The sequence below is a fragment of the Balaenoptera ricei genome, chromosome 3 (assembly GCF_028023285.1).
Source record: "Balaenoptera ricei isolate mBalRic1 chromosome 3, mBalRic1.hap2, whole genome shotgun sequence".
Taxonomy (NCBI): Eukaryota; Metazoa; Chordata; class Mammalia; order Artiodactyla; family Balaenopteridae; genus Balaenoptera; species Balaenoptera ricei.
Window position 1 is genome coordinate 101,618,119 of NC_082641.1, and position 25,920 is coordinate 101,644,038.

Consider the following 25,920-nt stretch of genomic DNA (forward strand, 5'->3'; position numbering starts at 1 on the left):
GAGTGGAGAGTAGTGTTGGTCTTACCCAGCATGTACATGCGGGAATATTCCATAAATGAAGAAGGGGATGAAATCTACACAGCTTGTGCTTTTCCCTTTTCTCCTCATATGTACTTCTTGGCTCTCCTTCAGTTACCTCTTTCCAGTAGAAATTTCTTGCCTCTATCATTTTTCTGCTTCAAGACTAGGCATTTAGTGACTGCCATGCTTCTGGCCACTGTTGAATCAAAGAGTGAAAGAAACTGAGTCCAACATTTGGAATGAGTTGCTTTCTTGCCAGTCAAGCTACTGAGCCAACTGGGGACAACATTTCATATATTCCACTTTTTTCCACCCAAGCCTTCCAGTACGTAGTTTGTGATTTTTTTTTTTTTTGAACTCTTGTTATATGAAAGAAAGTTCAGTATCTATGCGTAGGCTTTCAAACTGAGAATGTATCCCAGTACAAATTTGGCCAAGTGTGTGTGTGAGGGTGTACACAGCTGCTGTGTTTTCCCAAGTATTGGTGAATTAAAGAGTAAAGAAAGAAGTTGTAATGCAAATCGACCGAGGTTACCTCATCACCGAATGTACCCTGCTCATTTATTTTGACAAGCCCAACTTACTTTTAATTACCAGGCCTCCTAGTACACTGGTAAATGTAGCAATAGTGACTTTGGCAGAAAAGGAGAAATCTGTGTAACATGAGCCTTCAGAATGAGTCCATGCTGACTCTTTATAAACTGGAGTGAGGCAATTCATTTTAAGAAGAATTTCAGTAGAGCAATTTATGTGATCTGTGACTGTAGTTACAAATCAGCGAGCCTTTTATGAGCCAAGCACACCAGACTGTGTACATTAAATGAGGGTAGTTTCTCAAAGAAATTTTGTCGGCCACTCCAAGCCATTACCCAACAGATTTTTGTAAGTCTTCATTCGGAATTATTTTCAGAGTCAGTTTTCAAGTCACTATAAAAAAATTTTTAAATGTCACCTGAAAATCCTAATACTGGAGAGGGGAGGCTATTTTTTAAATCGATGCCTACTTTTTATTATTCAGTTGGACTCCTAGTTACTTGGAGCTTTTTCCTAAATTGAGTCTTCTCTTGAAGGAAGCAGTTGGGCCATCACTGAGGTCACCCATGAGAAGGTGACATGGTGTTGATAGACCTATTAGGGCCAGAGCCTCTACTGTACATTTTAATAGGCACTAGAGGGACTTCTGTTCTTGGCAATTTATCAAAACTCTGAGAGTAGGAAAAATCCTACAGGCATTATGCACAGTTGACGCTCATTACTTCTTTGGTCTTTTCCCACTCTAGCTGACCTCAATTTGGAGTTTGGGTAAAGTTTCTCCCAGTGCCTTGGACACATCAAGAGAAGGGGTGCGATGTGTCACCAATAGCTTCTACATGGCATTTGGGTCCTAGCCACCTAGCCCTGTGTCCTCACATTCTAATATTTGTATTCTTTGCCTCCCTATAATTTTTCCTACCCAAAGGAGTAGAGCTAAGCCATTGGAAAATGTTTCCTTTCCCTTTCTCTGCTTTCCCACCCCCTGCCCAATCTCTACCTTCACCTCTCCCCACACTTAGAAACAGCTTAAACGCATGACATACCTACTTCAGTGCATAACAAATTAAAACTTGCCAATGTCAATGAAGAGAAATTAAAAGCCCAACTGAGCTTGAAATGGAATGATTTCAACTGGTCAACAGTACCTGAGGTGCACGGCTCTTGTAAGAGGTGTGCTGAGGGGAGAGGTGTGGCAATACAGGAGAAAGTCCTCAGAGGACCTGGGACCAGTGACTGCAGCTTGCAGGCACAGGGCTGGTGGCATGAGGGTGCAGTACAAATTTATAAATGACTGGGCTCTGAGGTCCCAGAGGGGTCCAGGGCAACTATGATGTGTAGCAGTAAAAATCTCATGTAAAGGCTTTTAAGCTGGACTGCCCTTTCTGGGGAGGCTGAAAAATATTTTCCACTGAGGTGTCCACCGGCTCTCATCGACCTTGAGCAGGGTCGGCCTTCTCGCATCCAAGTTGCCGGGCTGGCCACATGGAGGACGGTCTCAGTCTTTTTCTGGGCTTGTCACTGGCACAGCTTCTGCCCTCCCCCCAGTCACAATAGTGAAGTGGCACCGTGTGACTGCACAGCGCCAATGACAACAAGGCAAGGACCTCTCTTCTTCCTCCGGTTGTAAAGTGAAGGAAATGTAATCCCCACCTCATAGCATTTTATTATGTTTGTTGAAGGTTTTCTTTTTCTAATACTAAGAGATAAAATGGAGGTTGTGGAAAAGCACAAATTGTAACATGCTGGTCGTTTATTGGGAAGAAATTTCGTTTTACTGTTGTTGTGGTATGAGAATTTAAAACAATTGTAGAATACAAATTCAACGTTAGAATACAAATGAAGGAAATAGCATTTGGCAGAAGGCACCAATAAGGAAAAGGGAGGAGGATGGCACTTCACGTTTAATACTGGATTCCTTTGAAGGGTCAAAAACTCAAATGCCCCCAGAGCCAGGCAGGATGTGTGGATGAGGAGAGCCGATGGGGGGTGGGAGTGGGGGGAGCTGGGAGCACACGCCCCGTAGACAGGGCAGCTGCAGCTCAGCTATAGCCAATTGTTATCATGGGGAATGCAGACCTGTGCTCCCAGAGCTCCAGATATTTTTTAAGTGAAGCCAGAAATCTAGAATCTTATGTGAAAGCACCAAAGGTCTGCAAGTTGGCAACAGAGTCAATTTTTTGGAAACACTGCTAGGGCCAAACACATCACATCTGTGGGCCAGCCTTGGCCCCTGGGCCTCTGGTCTGTGCCCTCTGTAGCTGTGCATTCCATCGGCGCCTGTGTGTCAGTCAGAAACGGGGGCTCGCTGGGTCCCACTCGCTGGGTCCCAGTGGGTGTGTGGGGTGAGGCAGTGCCTGAAGAGCACAATAAGAAAAGCACCCACAGCCCAGCTCAGTTTTCTTATCATGTTGGATTAATTGCAGCAGCTGCTCTAAACCTGACCTCATCCCCTCCAGTCACATCCCAATTCCTCAGAAGGGAGTGCTCGAGGGTGCTATGTGCTCAGTGGAAGGGCAGATAGGGAAGGAAGAGGCAATATAATGATCCCTGGGACAACCATGGACTCACCCTCCAGTGAAAAGAAGCAATTGATGTTGGGAATGTGGCCAGGATTGGTGAACCACGGGGATTTCTGTACCTTATAAACGAGGATGTAATACTTTCGAAGTGGCACCTTGAAAGAAAGAAGCATTGAAACTAGACAAATGGAATTGTGTTGTAGATAGGATAAGGCATGTTAAAGGAGATGGCCACATATGGGGGTCCATTGGGAAGTAAAGGAGAATCCTGTATGCCTTGGACCACTTAGTCTGAGGCTGGACCATCCAACCCACTGAGATAAATATGACCTTCCTATAATGGGCTGGCACTGCTGTAACTCTTATATTCTGTTCTGTAGAATAAACAATCTCACTACCGACCTCCAAGTCCAAATATAAAGATTCTGTGCCTTGGTGTCATGATTTATATTATCCACTGGATATGTTCCATTAGAATGTCTATGCTTAAAGGGAAGTTGCTCTTCACGTTGTTCAACACACCTCAAACAGGGACTCAATGATTACTTGTTAATATGCTTAGTTAAGATGTGTCCATTTGCATTTTGTATTTAGTTTTGTATTTCCATATATTTAGAGATCCGCTTGGTCCCCCGCTTTGGCTCATGTTTTTCTACTTCATCTCGTGTTTCCATGTTTGTGGTGGTACTGCGCTTGTCTGTACCCCATCCTGACACCCAGAATCATCATTGTGTTCACCAAAGCCTTGGGAACAGTCTGTAAATCAACAGTTCATTGTGGAGTACAGATTTAGTGAAAAGAAATTGGATTGGAAGAAAGTCTGTTAGTTGACAAGTTGGAATCCAGAGTCTGGATTGTCTCAGAATCCACCAGAATGGAAGAGAAAGTTATTTTGAGTAATTTGCAAGTATGAGTGTGCATGTTTTTCTCTGAAAAGCTTTGTGAGGCTTAGAGGAAAAGTGATATATTTTTGCACCAAGAAATTTGTTTAAGAACCAATTTTTATATTTCTATAAATAATAAAATTTAATTTAGGTATCAAATACAAATTGGTTTTCTTTTTATTTTAAACTTTACTGTGATTTCAGAAGAATGTTTAGTATTTATTCTAAATGGATAATCACATTTGTACATGGTAGTAGCATCCTAGTTCTTTTTTGGATCAACTCCGTATCCACTATAATTAAAAATATGTAAAAATGGTATATGCGTGTGGGAAGGGAAGGAAGGGAAGCACTGGAAATTGAGTCAAGTCATGGGTTTGAGGTATGGAATGGAGAGTGGTTTTCCCCCTTTGTTGCAATTATGCTATTTTTGTAAATTTTTTAAAAACCTCAGAATGAGAAATCAGTGCCTTCAGAGTTAGAGTTTCCTTTTAAAAACTAGGTATTTTTACATTCTTGATCTTATATTGATAAGCTCATTTTCATCAGCCTAGATTTATTTTCCCTTTCCAATAATGTACTCCTTACTCTTTGGCAAGGTACCCCTTCCTCTTTGGCAAGGTACCCCTTCATTAGAGATCCGAAAGAAAAAAAAACAAATTATTTCAGATACTCGAGTCTGAGTACATAAGACAGTTTTTATAATAAGAAAGACAAGTTACGGGAAATGGAATCTTTTTCGATATCTGAGAGTTTGCTCTGCGGAAGATAACTGCACGCCAAGGCACTGCCAGGAGATCTATATTTCTGTTCCTGACATCTGTAGGTACCACTGCCACTGCCAATGGTGATGAGGATAAGTGATGGGAAAATGAACTGGGAGGTGATATATCTTCCTTGACAGATTTAAAGAACTGCCACAGGCAGCCCCAAGGCAAGTGCTGACTGAGGACATTCTGGCGCCTGTGTCGGGTCACTCTGGCATCGGCAGGCAAAGCTGTTAGAAGCAGGGGGCGATGCAATAACTCTGTGGTTTAAATCTCTACTTAGATCCTTTTTTTGAGGGGGTGAACTGGAGGTTGTACTACAAATTCTGAAATATCCATTATTGTTGGTAAGTTAGTATCTGCCTTGTCCTTGTGTTATTACCATGGAGATCCAGTATTCATTACTCCATGCCCAGGATCCAAAGATATGCCCACATAAACATTTAAATATGGTTGTCCTAAGATTTCAAGGTTTGCTCCCCATCCTCGAAGCCCCTGCATTCACCCAAGGTGTAGTGGTAGATGTGGGCTGGGTCAATCTTAATATTGATCACAAGGGGAGAGTCTGACCTGAGTTACTGCTCTGGCAAAGACAAACAGGCACAAGTGCAATACAGCAAAGGACCGTGGCTGCTCCCTAGGGAGCCTCCTGGGGAGCCTGGAGGAGCTGTGCTTACTGCTTCTGGAGAGCCCGGCTGGGGACATTCAAAGGGAGGAAGTGTGCTCAAAGGCAGCCCTTGCACCCAATGACTTTTCTCACTTTGTCTAAATATAAATATAATTTTTGGTTATAAAACAGCTAACCGTTTTGCTTTTCTTTTGTGCCTCTGTCGGGTCCAGGACTTTATAAGGATTTGACCTTACTCAAAATGTGCGAAGAAGAATGATGGAAGCCCCTGAATACCTTGATTTGGATGAAATTGACTTCAGTGATGACATCTCTGTAAGTATCGCTACTTGCAAGCAATGCTTTCAGGAGATTCTGCCTTCCTCTATATGGGCTCCTTTCTCTGTTGTAGTCTGTATATCCTAAACTCTTCCAACCACGTTTAGAAATTGACAGCAGAAATCCTGCTATGGCAGACAAAGTGTGGGTTGGGGGCCTCCTGGACCAGGAGTGAATCCCACTTAATTTTGTGTGAGCTTGGGTGAGAAAGACATCATTTAACCTCACTGGGCCTCCCCTTCCTAATCTGTTTCATTGTTGTCAAAATTATTCATTGAGTAAATTTATAAAGTGCCTGCATATGGTAGGCACCTTCATAAATTTACTTATGTACATAATTAACCCTATCGAAGTTAATCTCTTTTATACGACTGGCTGTGCCACAGCCAGCATGCTCTAGCGTTCACAAGGACACAGACTGAAGGACGGCCAAGTTATTAATTTATGAACAATAAGAGCTTCCAGTCACTGGAGCTTTCAAAACACAGGTTGGACACTTGGGAATACTGAGGAAGAGTCATGTGTTGATAAAGGGCAGGACGGGCTGACCACTGAGGCCCCGCTTAATACTGTAATGCTGTGGGCTGATGAGCTTCTTAGTTCCCACAACACTCACAGACTTCCTGCTGCCTCCAGCCTAACTCCTGGCAGCTATGAGTGGATGGTCTGCCTGCCCTTTGCTCAGAGCTGCTTGTGACTTACCCTGGGCCACGTGATCTCTTCTGCCAAAGGCCAACCAGCAAACCTACTGGCCTCTCAAACCCTAGCCCAGTTGGGCTGACTCTCAGACTGTGTGATGGGAAGGTTGCTGTTTCTGAACTAGCGATGTAACTTTTCTTCCCAGGACCTCCAAGGGTGCACTTTCTCACCTTACTTTCCATTGATTTCTCAGTTTTTGGTCACCACTGGCAATTGTCTCAAAAGTATAAGCTTTAAGGCGCCTCTGGCAGCAGTGTTATTCTTCTAATTTACTCCTTACCTTGAAGTAAAATATGCATACTCTATGCAAGAATTGGATTCCTGGGATGCATTTGAAGAATCACCTATTTAATGGATGAATCTTCCTACCTTTCCCTATTTGTGAATTCAGCCTTTCCCTCCTTCAGCTTCCAGACAACTTTTATTAGTCCTCATTAAGACTAATGTGAAGTGAGTGTCATTAAGACTAATGTGAAATGAGTGGTATCTCTATCTCTCTCTCCCTCCCTCCCTCCCTCCCTCTCCCTCCCTCCCTCCCTTTTTAAATCACTGTGCTTGACTTAAATGTGGATCAGAGCATGGTTCTTTTATAACCACTCCCCTCCAGGTATTTTGAGCTGGCTGGGGAAAAGCAAGAAAAGTGAATGATGATGTGAGAGGTGGGGGTGGGGTGGAATGTGTTTCAGAAAGGGGCATATGTTATGATTATCAATTCAAGGTAGCTCTCTGAGCCTTGATAATAAAGTTGCATTTTAAGAGCATAGGCTTTGAAGGCACCAGTCCAGGCTCCAGCCTCGTTCTGACCTTTGCTGGCTGGAACACAGTAACTTCGTCTCTCTGAGATACCCACCTCATTTTTAAGATTGTTTTGAGGACTGAGTGAAATAATAATATATGGAAAGCACTTATCTTGGCACACAGTAAGTTGCTCTTAAAAATGGTAGCTTTTGTTATTATTTCAATGAATACTACAATAATATTTATATGACCAATGGTGAAGAAAGAACTCCAGGGAAAAGACCAGGCATCACGTCAAGACTTTAAAAAAACACAATAGAGCAGTTATATTTACAGAAGAATCATTTGGCAGCAGCCCTTAATTTAGATGAATTAGGAATCTCCACTTGCAAGATAATAAAATATGTTAAGCAATAACTGAAGCTGTTTAGCAAATTGGGATTCAAAATTAGGCAATAGTTGAGCTTCTATAACCTGACCACTCAAACATAAGTAAAGATCTCCATCTGTAGTTGTGTAACTGCACTCAAACTTCCCCCCTTTAAATAGATTCCTATTGTTTGTATCTTTAACCTGCATTTAAACTGAAATCAGAAAGGAAAAAAAATGAAATTGCATAGAATTGTTAAAATAATGATAATGGTTAACATTGAGCACTTCCCAGGGGATAGGCATTATCTTATTTAATCCTCACAACAATCCTGTGAAGTAGGGAATATTATTATCTTCCTTTTACAGATGAGGAAACTGAGGTGTGGAGATGTTACATAACTTGTCTGGGCTCACCCACCTACTTAGAAGCACTGTCTTTGGAATATCAACTTTTAGCCCCAGTACGTGGGTCAGCTTTACCCATCGCCCCTGGGGAACATTTGGCAATACCTGGAGACACTTTTGATTGTCATAACTGGGGAGGTATTCCTGGCATCTGGTGGGTAGAGAGCAGGGGTGGATCTAAACATCCTGCAATGCCCAAGAAAATCCCCTACAACGAAGAATTATCTGGCCTAAAATGTGGGCAGTACTGAGGATGAGCAATCCTGGTCTATTTTAATCCACTTAAAACTAAAGAAACTACTTTACCTGGCAACCTCTGTAACATGGTAGATTATTTTATAATAGTTCCATCTCATCCAGGTTCAACACCTTAAATGTGCCAGAATCATATTGCTCTATATAATGTCTTCATGGGAAAAGCAGTAGAGATAACCTCTAAAATATTGAAATGATTGTTCTCAGCCTGTTTAGGTAACCTAGGAACAATAAATTTACAACTGCTTTAGGGGCTAAACGGAGACAATTCAAATACTAACACTGGGGAAAAAAAAAACAAAACACGCCATGATGTGTTCAGTTTGCTAATTCACTGGCGTAACAAGAAATGTAGTCTCCCATAAACATGCCTGTATTGTTAGGATTCTGTAAACCTCCTTTTCTGACAGCCCTTAAGCTTCTTTCCTGGTTTAGTGGCAGGAAGGGGGAAGGAAAATGCACAATACATTTGAAAAAGATGTTTACAAAAAAGATGCCCGAGTTTAAAACTCCTCTTCTTACTCTCCAGCCATAGCCCTTTCATATATTACAGGGTTTCTGTTTCATGATTTTCCCCTCTGGTCGTGAGCCTGGCTCTTGTTTTAATTTAAACACAAGCTGTATATTGGTACAGAAAAACAGCTAGAACTGTTTTTTTGCCTTTACCTAATGAAACAAAACACAGAAGGCAATCAAATTATTTTAAAGTTTCCCAGACTCAAAAATAATGCTCATCTTTTGCAAAATGCAGAGTTTAAACTATACATTCTTGTAACCCTGCCATCTAAAAGGGCAGAACATTGTGCAATAACTGAGGATCTGTGAAGGAGAGATGACGACACACATAAACATACGAGTTCAAAGTTGGGCTTTTCTGTCACTGCAAATGTGTTTACAGATTTCCTTCTTTATTCCTATGGAAGCCAGATCTCTCTGTCTTAAAAAAGAGAAATGCTCTGGAATATTATTTTACCATAGGGTTCTTAGTAGACATGATGTATTTTTTTCTAATTTATTTATTTATTTATATTTATTTTTGGCTGCGTTGGGTCTTCACTGCTGCACGAACAAGAGAAAGCCCGCAAGCTTTCTCGCAGCAAGCGTGGGCTACTCTTCATTGTGGAGCGCGGGCTGTAGGCATGCGGCCTTCAGTAGTTGTGGCTCACGGGCTCTAGAGCACAGGCTCAGTAGTAGTGGCGCATTGGCTTAATTGCTCCGCGACATGTGGGATCTTCCTGGACCAGGGCTTGAACCCGTGTCCCCTGCATTGGCAGGCAGATTCTTAACCACTGCGCCACCAGGGAAGTCCCCCGTGATGTATTTATTTTATGAAGAGAGACCAATTTGCTGTCCTCAAAAATAGGATTATACACAGGACTGAATAAAGCAGAGGCCAAACCACAGATCCACTGCAGCACTCCACTCGTGAGCCATCAAATGTTGGCCATGCCACGCACCGACTGAACACTTTAAGCACTGGTCCTGTTTAAGCCTCACATCAAGTCTACAAGGCAAGCCCTATTTTTATCCCCTGTTTGGCAGATGAAAAAATGAGGCTTAGAGAGAGACTCTGACTTTCACAAGGTTACAATTAGGTAAGTGGCAGGGCTAGGATTTCAATACAGAACTGTTAGACTGTGTTACTCTTTCTCTTCTGAGCAACTTGGTTGAGTAGAATCATCTCTGGACCAGTCATCTCACCCATCACTATCCCCAACTGTCATTGAAGCAATTGCAAAGTGCTTTTTGGAAGTAAGGGAGTTGGTATATAGTGTAAATAAATAAAATAAAAACAAGCTAAGAGAACTTAAGCAAGTCTCTCAATTTTATTGTTCCTCAACTTTTCCATCTGTAAAACGATAATAATCCATCTCTACCTAGCATCCTGGATTTTATGGAGAAGATATGAAAATTTATATATATGTACATATGTAAACACACACACCCATATTTATATACAGACACAAATACATATATATGTATATGCGCATCTGTATACAAACACCTACATGTACATATAAACATGTACATGTAAATAGACACACACACATATGTGCACACACACATAAATAGAATTAAGTGCAATGCTGTATTCCTCAGCACAGGAAATTTTGTTGCCTTTCTGTGTCGCCATGACTGCAGCTTTGGTGAAAGTTGACATTTGTGGAAATTGCATAGCCTATGTTTTGTGCAAATCAAATGAGATCAAGATAAATAAGTGTCCTTCCACTTTATTATCCCCTTTGACCCAAGGCCTTGCAACCCAGAGTAATAGCACAGACTTAGGTGGATTCATTTTCCTAAGGTGCTTAAATCACTGGTAGAAAAATAAATTCTTACAGCAAATAAATCTCACTCTCAGTGAGTTACATTTTCCCATCCCACAGACTGGGCATCACTTGCACTAAAATACCTGACCCCCTCTGTTTTGTGTGCACTACATTCCACTAACACTTCCCAGATTTCATTACATTCTGTCCAAGAGCTGCTTCACAGCAGTGGGAGACCTTAAGAAAGGGTGTGTAGGGCTTATCACGTGGCCTTAGGCACTGAGTTAGGGAGGGTAAAGAATACAGCTTTTGTTCCAGTTTTAGGTGTGAAAAAGACTAGAAAGATATTCAAGGTGCAGAGAACCTGGCTTGCCCCTCCTCTCTAGCAAGGAATCTGTCTAAGATCCTATTATCCTTTCCTCTTTGCTTCCTAGAATGTGACCAAGACGTTTAGGTGGCCTCTGATTGCCTCCATCCCTTCTTTGCTGTCCCCGTCAATCAGCCCTGCCGTGCTTACTTGAAACTTACTTATATTTAAACTTTTCTTAGTGCTTCTCAGTAGGATCTAGTTTCATCAGCTTTTCAAAATGACCCAACATTTTTCAGTGTTCTTTTTGCAATATCTTGTATTCAAGTCTCAATTACCTCTCATGGGTCCCCTCTCCAGCTCCCCGCTATCCAAAACCTCACACTTGTTCTAGTATTATATATGTGTTACCATTTTCTGAATACCTGCCAGGAAAGGAATTAGGAATAATCTAATCCAGGCAAAATGAATTGTAAATTCATGTCCCATAACTGCTGTTAGAGTCCAGGTCTAGAACCCAGGTCCTCAGACTCTGAATCTTGGACCTGACTGATATCTCTAGCTGAGGTGGTAGAGAGCAACCTTATGGACAGAGTGATTTCCAAGAAGAATGAGCAGCTGCCGGATTTTTTAATTTGCTGTCCTGTCACTCTGCAGATAGCCCTGAACCTTCTCATCTTGCCCAATAGTCATGGCATTTACTAGATTGACTATGCAGGTTATTTATACAAACTATTTACCATTTATGAACAACTAGATTTTATGTCAGTCTACTCAACAGGCATGTATTAAACATTTACAGTGCACCAGGCATGGTTCTAGGCTTGGCGTGAATGACACAGACTTGTTCTGTGCTCTCACAGAGTTTACAATACCCTATGATAACAATTGAGCATATTATGAAATGCCAGATTAACTTAGTAGTAGGTTACATTTAATCACAATATCAAACTCCATTTTTGACAGTCCGTCTTTATATTTTGGTAGTGATTAATTATTGGCTCACAATTAAAACCAGGCAATCACTGAGGTCAAACAAGATGTAAAGCCAGCCATCTGCCCTAGTGAGATAACTTTCTTTTCTAAGTCTTTTGTAATTTGTGATTTTTGCCTCAATAGTTACCATTATTTTGGCTTCATTTCTAAATGCTCATTTTTGATACTTTTTAATTAAATGATAATAGTAACTAACATTTATTGAACACATAACTATGCATCAGACACTATTCCTGATGTTTTACATTATTAGCTCATAATCTTCACAGCCACATTCTGATGTAGATACCATGAGTACCTGTTTACAGATGAAGAAACTGATGATAGACAGAGATGGAGTAACTAAGTTTAATTAGCTAGAAAATGGTGAAGCCAGGCTATAACGTGCAGTCTAGCTCTAGAATCCATGTATGTAACCACTGTGTTGAAAATGACTTCTGCCCAGTCCCTTGGTCACCTGTGGCCACACTCATTCACCCCTGTCTTTTCCCATCCATGACCACTTTTCACAGCAGGTGGGGATCATTCAATACTGTGCTCTCATCACCTTCACCAATGTGGATCTTAATCTTTTGCCTGATTACGCATATTAGCATTACAATAGAGTCATTCCTGGCATACTCTCAATCTGGTCAGAACGAATTACTGAATTTTCCCAAATACCAACCACAAGCAATGTTTTAGCATAAAAGAATTTGATGATTATTAATTTTTTAAGTACCTCTTGGAACATAGGATAAAAACAAGGAACAAGAGCAAAAATCAAATGCATTTGAAAAGAGGATTATTCATAATAATTTTCTTTAATAGAGCCTGAATGGTGGAAAGAAATATATTTAAATCAGACTGGGATACTTATATGAACATGTAGATCACCAATATCTGTACTATGTAGAGGTGGCGGTTGAAACTGTGGGAGTCCGTAAGGTCACCTGTGAAACATGGAATGTGGAAAGGGAAGAATGTTCCAGGGAAGGAACTGTGCAGATGTATGTCCTATGAGGTGGGAGGAAAAAGAGGCTTCTACAAAAGAGACTGGAAAGGAGTTTTCAAAGATACAGGAGGAAAACTAAGGGAGATTAAAAATAGGGGGAGGGATGATTTAAAGAATTTAAAAAAGGAAGTGGTCCAGAGTGGGAGATAGGTCATTAGAAAGAGAAGGGTTTGAAAAGTGCCACTGGATTTTCCAGTTAAAACTCTTCGGTGGCCATAATAAGAGCAGTGCCTGTGGGTGATAGCACAGATGGCGGGTCGTCGTGGCTGGAGGAGTGAATGCAGAGGTGAGGAAGTGGAGACAAGAAGCAAGGCAGTTCTTTCAAAACAGATGGCTGTGAACCCAAGAGCAGGAAACTCCACCCACGGCCAACTGAGGAGGCAGCGTGTCTTGAGGTGGCAGGGGTGCTTCTTTAATTTTATGGGATCAGAGGAGAGAGCTGAAGTTGAGAGAGTAGCTGAAGAGAAGAAGAGGGGACGATGGCAGAGCATGAGTCTGAGATGGGAGAGGAGATCTGAGGTCAAGCAGCGGGCTAGTGGGATGAAGGCGTGCACTGTGGGTACCACATCCTCAGAGAAGGGAAAACAACCTGATCTGTTAGGGAGGGCACGAAGTCAGGGCACCCCTTCCTGAATTGGGAGGTCAGGCCACTGGAGAGGAGGTCACAATTTTAGGAAAACATTGTGCTTCTGAAAAACTCACCTCAGCTGCGTGTCTTTGCTTTCACTACCAGCTTTGCGTGTACACATTTCTGTCATTTTATTGTGTGACTGTGGAGAGGCCTGCTTGAATTTTGGAAAGCTACGTGAGAAACCATGAATTTTAGTGTAGTTGTTTGGTTGACTGGCCTAATTGTTTCTTTTGAAAACTTAATGCGACCTTAGTTGTTTAAAAGTCTCTAGCTTGAAAAGATGCTGGGATTTTAGTTCTTTCATTTTCTGTGGCTCATGACTATTTGAGTAATGCCTGCTTGTTCACCCAACTGGCTGCACTTCTCAGGTGCAAGGGCCAAAGCTTTTCAGTCCCGAATAGTATGTAGGGTGGTCAGAGATCCCCAAAGCCCAATGTAGAAATCACAGTCTGTTATTATGAATCCCACGCATGTTCAAACTATTTTGCATGGCAGAGTGTCAACATTGATGTAAGCTGGGACATGTAGGACTGTCTTACGTCATAGCAACTCTGTGTAGTTTGTGAAGCTAAGTTTCAATGTCTGTTCTTGGCCGTGGGTTCTCTTGGATGAGGAAAGACCAAAGAAGCCAAATAAGGTGCTGAGACAGGCTGGGCTGTCCTTCCTTTTTTCCTTTCCAGTCTGAACCTGGCTCCCTTCTTCCTGCCTCATCAGTTCTCACATCTTGATATACTGAGCTGCAAATCATGAGAGGCACGAAGATGAGGAACACACATGAAAAATGAGTTAGAGAGAAGAGACCAGAACATTTAACATCATTTTACAGCTTGCAAATTGACTTCACTTACATTATCTCTTATGATTATCTGTGTTTTCTAGATAAAGAAACTGAGCCCCAAAGATAGGAAATGATTTATTTGTCCAGAACTACAGAGTTAGTAAATGTCAGAAGTAGGACTCGAATCCAGAGCTTCTGGCTCCAAATCCATTGTCTTTATACAAAAAGCTAAGGCATCAGCCAGCATTCATGCTGTTAATATATGAGAAGTGTTTATTCTTTAAAATATAGTGTGATTACATTGCTAGACTGGTAGTTATGGAATTTTCTAAGAAGATTAGTGCTTTATAAATATTAAGTACTACCATTATTAGTATTATTATTGCCACCCAAATCATGGGCTACATAGGAGAATTCATTTCATTCAGTTCAACAAGTACCTAGTTTCTTTGGTAACTAAAATATTGTCCACACCCTCAGGAAGCAGAGAAAGAAATTAGGTAAACATATAGATGAAATGTCACATGAAGGATTCTTTAATGGACATATGCCCAAGATAAGGAAATAAAGAACAGTGGTTCTTGAACTTCGCTATGCATCAGAATCACCTGAACGGTGTGTGAAAACACAGATTGCCGGGCCCTGCCCTTAAAGTTGCCCAAGAATGTGAATTCCTAACAAAGTTCTTAGATGGTGTTAATGCCACTGGTCTGGACACCATACTTTGGAAGCTGAGATAAGCTCCATCTGGGAGGCTCAGAGAAGATACAGTGGGGGAGCCACAAGAAATTTACTGTTACTAAAGTAGCCTGAGGATGGAAAAATGTCATGGAGAAGTAGAGAAGAGGAATTACAAGGAAGCACAAGGAAATTGTTGGAATTGATAGATAGGTTCATTATATTGATTGTGATAATTTTATAGGTGTATACATATGCTGACACATTAAACTGTACACTTTAAATATGTGAAGTTTCTTTAAAGTTTATCAATTATACTTGGATAAAGATTTTTAAATAGATGAAGAACAGCAGATTCAAAAAAAAAAAAAAGGAGAAGAAGACCGTGGGGAGAGATGTCTGAGCTGGTGGAGGGGGGCTGCATGTGCCATGCTAAGGCATGTGGCCTCTCTCCTATAGGCAGTGCAGAGCCACTGAAAGATCTGAAATAGAGAAGCACCCTAGTCAAATTTGCATTTTAGAAAGCTAATTAATTTTAGAGCAAGTATGGAAGCATGGAAGAAATTGCCACTTACGACCTAAATATGAAAGAACTCCTTTGACCGTCTATAATATTATGCCCAGGGATTAATCAAATGTGTGTACAGCTTAGTATTTCAGTCGAATAGTTAATAAGTCATTGTGTGCCATGCATATGTACAAGTCAAGGATATCATCCTTTCCCTTAGACACTTGTGGGAGCCAGCACAGCCCAAGGGACCAACAGCACAGCCCAAGGGAACAACACCTTGCCTTGTCTTTCACAAGGCAAGGTGCTTTTTTATCAAGGGCAGAAAAGAGTCTTTCTCTTTCTGACTTACTTCACTTAGCATGATAATCTCTAGTTGCATCCATCTGAAACGTGACACAAATGAACCTATCTATGAAATAGAAACAGAATCATGGACCTAGGGAACAGACTGGTGGTTGCCAAGGGGATGGGGGGCGGGAGAGGGAGGGAGTGGGAGTTTGGGGTTAGCAGATGCAAACTGGTGTATAGAGAATGGATAAACAACAAGGTCCTACTGTACAGCACAGGGAACTGTATTCAATAACCTGTGATAAACCATAATGGAAAAGAATATGATAGCACAGGGAACTCTACTCAATGCTCTGTGGTGACCTAAATGGGAAGGAAATCCAAGGAAGAGGGGATATATGTATATGTGTGGCGATTCACTTTGCTGCACAGCAAAAACTAACACAACATCGTAAGCAACTATACTCCAATTAAAAAAAAAAAAGAGGAAATTTAGACACAGATACCAGGGAGAATGTCATGTGATGATAGAGGCAGAGATTGGACTGGTGTGTCTACAAGTCAAGGAAAACCAAGGATTGCTGACAACCACCCAAAGCTAGAAGAGGCAAGGAAACCTTCTTCCCTAGTGCCCTCAGAGGGAGAATGGCCCTAAAGACACTTTGACTTTGGAGTTCTAGCCTCCAGAATTGTGAGGGAATAAATTTCTTTTCTCTAAAAAAAAAAAAAAAAAAAAAAAGGAATATGAAAAAGAATGTGTGTGTGTGTGTGTATGTATAACTGAGTCACTTTGCTGTAAGCAGTAATTAACACAACATTGCAAATCAACTATACTTCAATTAAAAATTTAATTAATTAATTAAAAAAAAAAAAAGAAGTCAGTAAGAGCTGAAGCAATCAGCCAGGGTTTCACAGAAAATGCAGAACTCAAGCTGGCCTTGCAGAGCAGTGGCATTTGCCTGGCCAGAGGAAGGCACTGCAGGCAAGTAGGCCCCCAGAGTAAAGGAACTGAAGGGGAACTGAACTTTGAATGCACACGGACATTGAAGAAGCGGAGACAACTGTTCAACCTTTGGCAGGGGCTTTCTTGAGGCACGATGGTGGAGTGGAAAAGAAGTTTGGATCAAAAAGGGTGTTTCCAGTGAAAGATGTTTAGGAAAAAAATAAATTAGAGAGCAACATAGAGGTAGGAAATATAATACTTCTCAGCCATCTGCAAGCCCCTCTCCTCTCTTATCACCCAAGGATAATAGGAATCAAGGGAACAGAATATAAAGGCTTGGGTTGGGATCAAGAGACAGGGAAGGTACATGGGTCTTTGGTTCTGTTAGGGCCAAAATAACAGTAGTTGCTACCCTGGGAGCTGGCCATTGTCCTGAGAATGCGGTGGGCTGGCGACCTAACAGCTCCTTATCAAAGGCCATCTGTCCTGTGAACTGGGATGAAAGCCTGGGAAGTCTTTCCTTTCAGCTCCCAGATGGTATCACAATGCACTTGTGAAAGAGACTTCCTGGGTCATTTGCTTATTCCCAGATTTGCAGATATGAAATTTTTTTTGCGTGTTCGTTTTGTGAATTGTGTGTTTCCACTGTATCGCTTCATATCACAACTTAACCATCTATACAGCACTCTCTTAAGCTTTATCTTCTACGCAAAGAGCAGTGTACTTTCTGAAAGAAATCTACAAATTGATTTTTTTCCTTGTGTGTCCTTGTAAAGAATGGTAGATTTGTTCACAGTGTAGACTGGAGTCATTGCTGAATTTGACATTCCATATACCCTTGCAGTTATCCAAAACTTTGATTTTCTGGCCTACACATCATCTTTTTCTTAGATTATTATACTTTTTATTTCCCTGACCGGGAGCAGCACCTGACTTTTTCTTCAATGGCTTTATTCCCAAATTATTAACATGAATGCCCGCACAAAAGTGGCTTCCTGTGTGACCATGGATCAAGAGGCAGAGCTGCCAGGTGTGATGCAGGTTGAGGCAGTGGATGGGGCTCAGCTAGGCTAGTCTCTGCCTGGAGCTCAGTCCCTACACCAGCCAGGCAGCCTGGGTTGTTCAAATTTAAACCTCATCAAATTAAAAGTGATTGCATACTGTGGACCTTGGAGGAGATGAAGGTGCAGCTAATAAATTGTAGATTGTGACATGTCTGACTTTGGGGTGGGAGGTGACAGGATGCACGTGGCTGGAAATGCAGATAGCAGCATACCCGGTTTAGTCAAATACATATCATGAAGCCCGCTGAGCAACTTATTGAACTTATCATTAACTATATTTAAAAGCACAATCAATCTGAAATTTCCTCTTTCTAAAATTTTGCCTTGGAAGAAAAGGAAAAAAAAAAAGGAACGAGGGTAAGACTTTGCCAAAGGGTGCTTTCATGGGGCACATGGCAACCAAAACAAAAGGTCCAATTTTAATCGAATTACAAACTGTGTAATTATTTAACCTGTACCAGCTGGTCTCAAGAAGCTACCAGATTTCCTTAGAGAGTTTGTACTTGGCCAGAAACATAAGGTAACTTATTAGGAACAAGAAAACTGCCTTCTATACCTATGTTACCAGCCCCCACTCTCAAAGAGCATAATATAAAAGGGGAATAAAATCCCTGGAGTTCATTTTTGGCTTAAGAGGCAGTCCTCCCGCCCTCGAGTATGTGAATGGGTTTGCTAAAGCACCTGTAGTCTCTGAGGAATGGCTGACATAAACAGGATGTTACTGCATCAGACAGGTAAGAGTAAATTCTCTAATTAGTCATCTGAGATTTCATTTTTGACTTGGAAGTACTGGAAATTTAATTTGTTTGTGATGTGCAATTGGCGAACTGACAGTAGCTCCCACTGCGCCTCCCTCTGTCTTGCTGTCCTGATGCTGGGTGGAAAGCACAGGGGTGGGGCGTGTGGGGCGGTCTCGATGTAGACACTTCGCTTCATCTGTCAACATCAAGCTAACTAAAGCACCTTCATATTGACAAATGTGTCCTAATTACACATTCCTCACTTGTAATGCTAGAATAATCCTCATGAGTTTCCCATGATCATTTTTCTTTTAGATTAAATGTTTTTTCTCAATCCCCCTTCCAGTTTTGTAACAGTGAAGTCATTCAGAATCCATGCTCATTTACATAAGAGCATTGTTCCATAAAGGTACAGAGCAAACTATTTTTAGAAAGCTGTATTTTATGAATTAAAGTATGATTGAAGACAGGACCTGACTTGGCCTTTGATTAAAGACAGAGTTCATCCTATTTATTTTGTTTTAAAACACCCTTCTCCAAAGAAAGCTTGATTGGGATCAAACTTCGTCCCCATACATCATAGCTATTGATTTCACATTTGTTGTCGCTCTGCTGATTTTATGCCCCTTTGTGTCACAATTTGTTATCCTGATAGCCGGCCCCTGAGTTGGTGCTGGGACTGAGCCTGCAAGGTGGCTTCTTTCAGTTCAGACTAATCTATCCATGAAACAGATGAGCTTTCAAACACAGAACTATGCTCTTCTCACTTTTCATAGCATTATCCTGGTATTTCCCATGGAGATTACAGTAAAATTTGTGGCAAGTAGCAACATTAGGGACATTTCTGTAGTCCAGGAGGTATAGCTCCTGGCTGCCCTGGGTGCTGCAGGAAGCTGTGTGCTCCTCCTCTTGGCTTTTTTTTTTTTTTTTTTTTTCCACACATAGATTCATTCTTAGGATTCAGAATGCAAATATTATGGCCATCTTCTGGAAAATGTCAAGGACAGAAAATCCTTCCATCTTCTACAAGTAGCAGAAGGGATAGAATGTCTGCTGGATACACCCCACCTTATTTGTTAAAGGACTGTCCAGCCCTCTTTTTAATCTGCATCTACTTACATGCTTATAGGTAGAGTCTGGGATGCTGCCAGATCACCAAGCAGCCCATTTAGGGTAAAATTAGATAGACTTTCTAGAGATATATGTTGTACTCAAGTATCACTTCTTGTGTTTTGATTTTCTGGCCAACTGAGTGAATGTAATGCTCTTATTTTAAATTGCTACTTTACACTTTTTCCTCCTCTGGCTTCCCATTCAGTATTCAGTCACGTCACTCAAGACCATCCCGGAACTGTGCCGACGATGTGATTCGCAAAACGAAGACAGATCAGGTAAGCTTTGCTCCCCACCTCTTCTCCTTATCCTGCCTTTTAGAGTGTGGGGGGCGGTGGGGTGGGGGGGGGGAATCCTCCTGGCATCCCTTCCCCCTCACATTGGTTGCTCCTGCTTTCTGTTTTCTTTTTCTTTTATGGCTTCTCCACTTACCCCCGACCCTCAACAAACAGATGTTAGGTCATCCTCCAAAGGCTAACCGGACAGGGAGGCCCTAATGAGGACTCAGCTGTATACAAATAAATGTAGGCGATCATCGCGGCAGCTCCAAACCACAGTATACGCAGCAATTTACTGCAAACCCGAGAAACCATTGGTGACAAAACATAATGATGCAGGCGCCAATGAAAAAATGTTGGATGCATTTACTACCCATATGGCAAGGACCAGCTTGGGGGATGGTGCTTTGCCAAAGTCTGAAACCCTATCAGGGATGCGACATGATAGAATCTGCAGTAAGGCATAATGTAACGGTTAAGATTAAAGCAAAGCTTTGGAGTTTAATAGTGTAAACTAAACAGAGAATTATGGCGTATAGATGAAAACCAGCTGGCTGACCTTTTCTCCCTGCACACCCCCGACCCTTGACAAAAAAAGTACATTCAGGGTTGTTTTTCCCTCTGTAAATCAAATTAAGCCTCTCTACTTTTCTCTCTGTGATGGGCAAAAATGAAAATAAAAAAGGATATTGATGGGAATGATACCATAGCATTAAACTGTGAAATGATGTTTATTATTTTTCCAAGTAATTACTCTAAGGCATCACCATTAACCTTGCCAAAGCTGGACCTCTGATAGTAACTAGAATCCTGAGAACCACGGATGATGGAAGACTTAAGATAACCCTAGAATTATGTGTATCGTGTTTGAAAATAAATAGATCGTCCTTACCTATGCAGCTGCTAGAACTCTAGGCCTTTTGAACTGAAAGGACTGTGCAAAGCTAATTTACTTTTCTCTTGGGCCATGTGTTTTCTTTCAACATTTTGTTTAGATGAGATGGGGAAAATAATTAGTCTATCTAGGTTTGTTTATCTTTGTTTTTTTTTGTTTTTGTTTTTTTGTATGAGTGAAAGTAATGCTTCAATGTTTGGGTCAGAAACATCATAGAAGATAGTTTGAAGTTCAAATAAAAGTTTTCATTTACCTCCATTTAAAAAAAATTTTTCTTATTTCAAATGCACTCAAGTATCTATGGGGTTAACAGAGGCTTTGGCCATAAGGCTTATCAGGATGTGCCTCCTTAAAAGGCATCACCAGGTTCAAAGTTAAACCTCTGTGATCAGTGACAAGGGCAGCAGACGCAGTGGACGGGCCCTCGGCCTCAGAGTCCGAAGACCTCCGTCTGAGTCAACATTCAGACATCTATCGGTTATATGACCCTGAGCCTGTGACTCATTATCTATAAAATAAAAAAGAAACTTGTTCTGCCAATGTTGCCAGGCTACTGTTAGGATCAAAATTAGGTGACGTATCTGAATGTACTTTGTAGTTACAAGATTTTCTTTCTTCTTTTTTTTTTTTTTTAATTGGAGATGGGGCAAGAGAGAAGACATAATAGCAAACACTTCAGTAGTGCTTAATGTGCTAGGTATTGCTGGAAGCCCTTTACTCGTATTAACTCAATTAATCCTAAAATCCTTGTGAGCTAAGTATTGTACTATTAAGATGTTTATATTATATAGATGGGCAAACTGAGGCACAGAGCAGAGAAGTAAATTATCTCGCCCAGAGTCACACAGCAGTTGCGTTACAGAGCTGGGATCCAAACCCCAGGAAGTTTGCCTCTGGAGTCTGTTGTCTTATCCATTACATATACTGTCATATAGCTAGACTTAGGGATAGTAATTTAATTTTAAGATATTTTCCTTTTAAAACTTTAAAAGCTAGCATTTTCCCTCACCGATGAAGTGGAAAATTTCTTTTCTCTGTTAAATAGCTTCTCTTGCTTACCAAGTTAAGTGAATTAACCGAAGCTTTTAAAAAGAATTTTCCTGGGGCTGGTTTATTCCATTTTCTCCAGGTCTTGTGACTTGTAGTCACTTCCACAGTAGGTGATGTTAGACATTCCTTCTGTGGTTGAGAAGGAGGCCAATTTCAAGTTCAGAAGCCTTTAAACTCACCCAGAGCAAATATCCAGTGCTCAAGGTAATCACCAATAATTAGACCTGACAGGAAATGGATATATGAGGGAAAGACTCAGGCCTCTTTAATGGAATCCCATGTACACCTCCAATTTGATGGACCATTTGGAGGCTGGTAAACCACTTTCTAATAGAGCAAGAGGGATCCTAGAAAAAGAAACACATGAAAAATCAATCTCTCCAAAGCACTGCTGTAGAATTATCTGTGAGCTGCTTCGAAAGAAATCTCAACATAGTAAAGTTTTCACCCTCCATTTCTGAAAGAACTGAGGCAATCTCAGTTAGTGTCATGGGCATGCAGATGTGGAAATAACCCTCCACCCCCAACACATCTCCTTAGTCTTTCCTGTTTCAACAACCTAGGAGGAGTTTGCTCCAGGAGCACTTGCACAATTTCCATCTTTATGGTAGTCTTTTCGAACAGATGGCGGCAGAAGACACATTGGCTTCTGAGAAGGGTCCACATCTTCTTCTGGATGGGACACCCTCTGGGGGAACTTTTCCCTAAACCTCCTGTGACTTAGAACATACTCTACCGGATAAAGATGTGTCTCTTTACCTTTCTAAAGTTTGTTAGGCACTTTCTGTTTTGTGTAGGTTGTCAAATGTCAACACCCATCCTGTACTAACAGGTCTTTGACTAGATAGATGTTCTTGGACCCAGTTGTTCTTTTATTTATTCATTCCTCAAATAACTTTTTGTGTTTTCTGTCCTATGCACTGAAGACAGGGTAACAAGCAAGGGGTAGACAAGGCCCTGTTCTCACAGCACTTACATTCTGCGGGGTGACAGACAAAAGGCAGGCAAATGAAGACATAAACCAGATTTTTCCAGGTAGTGATAAGAGGTGACATGAGGCATGTGATAGAGTAACTTACAGTGGCTGGGGAGGGAGGGGGGTTTGGGGGATCAGGGAGCATTCTTAGGGCCCAGCCATAGGAAAGCCAGTGAAGAACAGTGAAGGCAGAGGAACTAGTGAGCGCAGCGCCCCTGAGTCAGAAATGAGCTTAGCATGGATGAGGAAGAAAAGGAAAACCAATGTGGCTCCATGGGGCAATCAAAATGCGGGTGAGACCAGGGAGCCGGTCAGGGTCAGACTCTACAGGGCCCTGAGGGTCATGGTACGCAGAGTTCAGATTTTACGCTAAGTTCTGTGAAGAGCGCTGACAGCAGGATCCCAATTTTTCTAAAATGCTATTTATTACCTGGAAAGAAGCCAAAAATCATAACTCTCAGTAGAAGAAGGGACCCTAAAAACTAAACTCTTCTCCAAACTAAAATTTCCCTCCACAGTTTCTCTCCCTCTAGTTTAAGAGGGAGAGAAAGTGAGAAAGTGCAAAAAATAAAAGCAGAAGGGTACGGTGTTGACAGGGGATGGATGTGGGTAAAGGGTATACAGGTGTTCTTTGTACTGTTCTTATTCTTTCAACTATTCTATAAATTTAAATGAAAATGTTTTAATTATAAGTGAATTTTTAAAGGCCAATAATAATAACAATGTAGTCCAAAGTCCATCAGATCTTGGAGTGACTCTTATTATCCTGATGGGGTCATCAGCCTGTACTTCGTCACGTGAGTGACAGGGAGCTCACAGTCTCACAAAGCTGCCTATTCATAAAGGTTAATTTTTGTTCAGCCAAAATCAGTGTCCCTCAGATGTCCATCCCTTACACCTGGCTTTTTCCTAGGGAACCTTAGAGAAGGAGGGTTCCTCCTGGGCAAGGGTGCCACTGAGTGTTTGGAGATGGCAGTCACCCTTGGTTTTGTCTTCTCCAAACTAAAATTCCCCTCCACAGTTTTGAGTGTATCCTGCTCATGCTTCTTGCTTTCTTGCGGCTGTTGCATTTACCAGCATCCCTCTTAAAAGTGGCGCACCCAGAACTCCACCCAAGGTTGCTCCCCGTATGGTCTGATCAGAACCTGTCAACCAACCACACAGATCAACCTCAGGACTTACCACACACCTTTCCTGCCTTCGCTCCTGGGCTACAAAGACAAGACTGGTGCCTCACCTTCCTGCCTGTTATTTTTAAAGTGTTCTGAGAGGAACAGGAGTGCAAATGAGCCCGGTTGTTGGCCCTTGGGAGCCTCTCTATGAGACATAGAGCCTAGGGCTCACCCACTTCATCCCTGGGCCCTGGGTCAGCTCCACAGTGGGCTCTGGGATAGGCAGATGGCAGGGTGTTTTGTCAGAGGCCTGGGGCAGCATTCCTGCACCTTCTACTTGCTCACCAACGCCCACGAGTCTGCCCTGGGAGTGCCCATCCTTTAGCCGAAAGCACGGATTCCTATTAAAATCTGTATTTCCCCTGACAAGGATAATATTTTAAACTCTTTTCCATCAATTACACTACACTATGCCTAAACTGAATTTTTGTGAGAAAAAGAAGTTTTGAAAAGAAGTGTGAAGGATTTGCAGATACCATAGGAAGGCAGGAGAGAGGGGAAGAACTAGGAATTAGAGGCTTGAGAACAAACTTTGCTGGTGCTTAGAGCTGCACAGGTGCTACTGAGATCTCCCAGTTATTTCTTAGGAGCTCAGCGTACCAGGCATTAGGCCAGGTCTTCTGTGCACAGCTTATTTGTCCTCAAAATAATTCTCTGAGGGAGGACCATTATTATACCCATTTTATGGATGAGGAAACTGAGGCCCACAGAAGGCAAATAATTTGTCCAGAGTTCTGCATTTGAAACCAGTTCTGCTGACCACAGAGTCCCTATGAAGTTGAGCAACTGAAGAGCAGTTGTAGTCCGAGGAACCACGCGCGGCTAGTGGAGTGGGGCAAGGATTAGCATTAGGGAAGTTACGCGTGAAAAACTTGCACCTCTAAAAGGGAGCTATTTATGAATTGTTGGCGTGTTTCCTCTGCTTAATCCCTGCTCCTCATGTAGGAAAGGAGGACAGCACGAGGCAGGGCGTGTTAACTCTGCTCTATATTTTCTCCGTATGAGGACTAAATACGTATGAGGACTAATACTAAATCGACATATGGTATTCAAATCAAACATATTCAATTTCATTGACTTCGAGCTTCTTTTAATAAATTGGACATTCAAATACACAGTTGTTTCAATTTATGGTGCTTTAAATGTCTTGTGATTCTTTCAAAATATGTATCTGCTCAGCTCATTGTATAATTTTCTTATGAAAGAAGGCATATAAATGTTAATGCAGCTTTGCATCTGAGAACTTAGATGTGTTGAGGTTGGGAAACTTGGTTATGTAACAGTAATAAATGGCCCTGGGGTGTGTTCGAGAAGAGATCCTGAAGGGTTTTCAATACCTAAATAGTAGAGAAGATCACTTGTCTGACAGTGAGTAAAGGAAAATCATACTTTTTAAACTCAGTATCTGGTAAAAGCTGTTTTGGATGTATATTTAGAAACATTGCAGATTTGCTATATTTTTAGCCCTGTGCCTGCAAATTTTGTGATAAACCCTGAAAATGTATGGTTTTCTAAGATTTTCAGGGATTTTGGCCAACACCGAAAATAATACATTGACATGAAATTTATCCTCTTGACGCTGCTGTGACATAGCTGATGATGTTAAATATACAAACCTCCTGCTTTCAATTTTATTAAGGTTTCATGCTAAAAGCATGAAAGTTGGTATAGCAGTTTAAATTGAAAAGCCTGCTGACTAATCCATTTCACATGATCTAATATAAAATGGACTTAAAGATTCGGGAAACACATTTGCTAAGATCTCAATCAAGAAAATGAACACTTCACCCTGATGCAGCAAAGAATCTAACATTTATGACAAAAATCTATTTAACTACAGTAAAAATTTACATACTGTAAAGCATGTAGATGAGAATGTTAGTCAAATAATTATTTTTGCTTTTTCTTTAACAAAATTATAATTATAAAGGTGACATAATTCATTTTTTTTAAATGGTAAGTAAAAACTACAATTAACCACGCTACCAAAACAAAATTGCTGTATTTCTTTCTAGTATTTTTTTCATGAGGCATATTTTTTGTATGGTTGTCATCATAACATAAAGGGCAAATTTTTTTTTTAAACATCTTTATTG

At 41.2% G+C, this 25,920-nt stretch overlaps 1 protein-coding gene across 6 annotated transcripts in view; it reads left to right on the forward strand.

The window, feature by feature from the left end:
• SNCAIP (synuclein alpha interacting protein) overlaps window positions 1-25,920 on the forward strand; it is a 217,159-nt gene that overhangs the window by 137,721 nt on the left and 53,518 nt on the right. For all 6 annotated transcript variants that reach the window (XM_059916941.1, XM_059916939.1, XM_059916938.1 and 3 more), the window contains exons 2-3: window positions 5,566-5,668; window positions 19,659-19,731. In XM_059916941.1, the coding sequence (XP_059772924.1) occupies window positions 5,609-5,668; window positions 19,659-19,731 (133 nt within the window). In that variant the 5' untranslated portion in view covers window positions 5,566-5,608. The remainder of the gene's footprint in view (window positions 1-5,565; window positions 5,669-19,658; window positions 19,732-25,920) is intronic.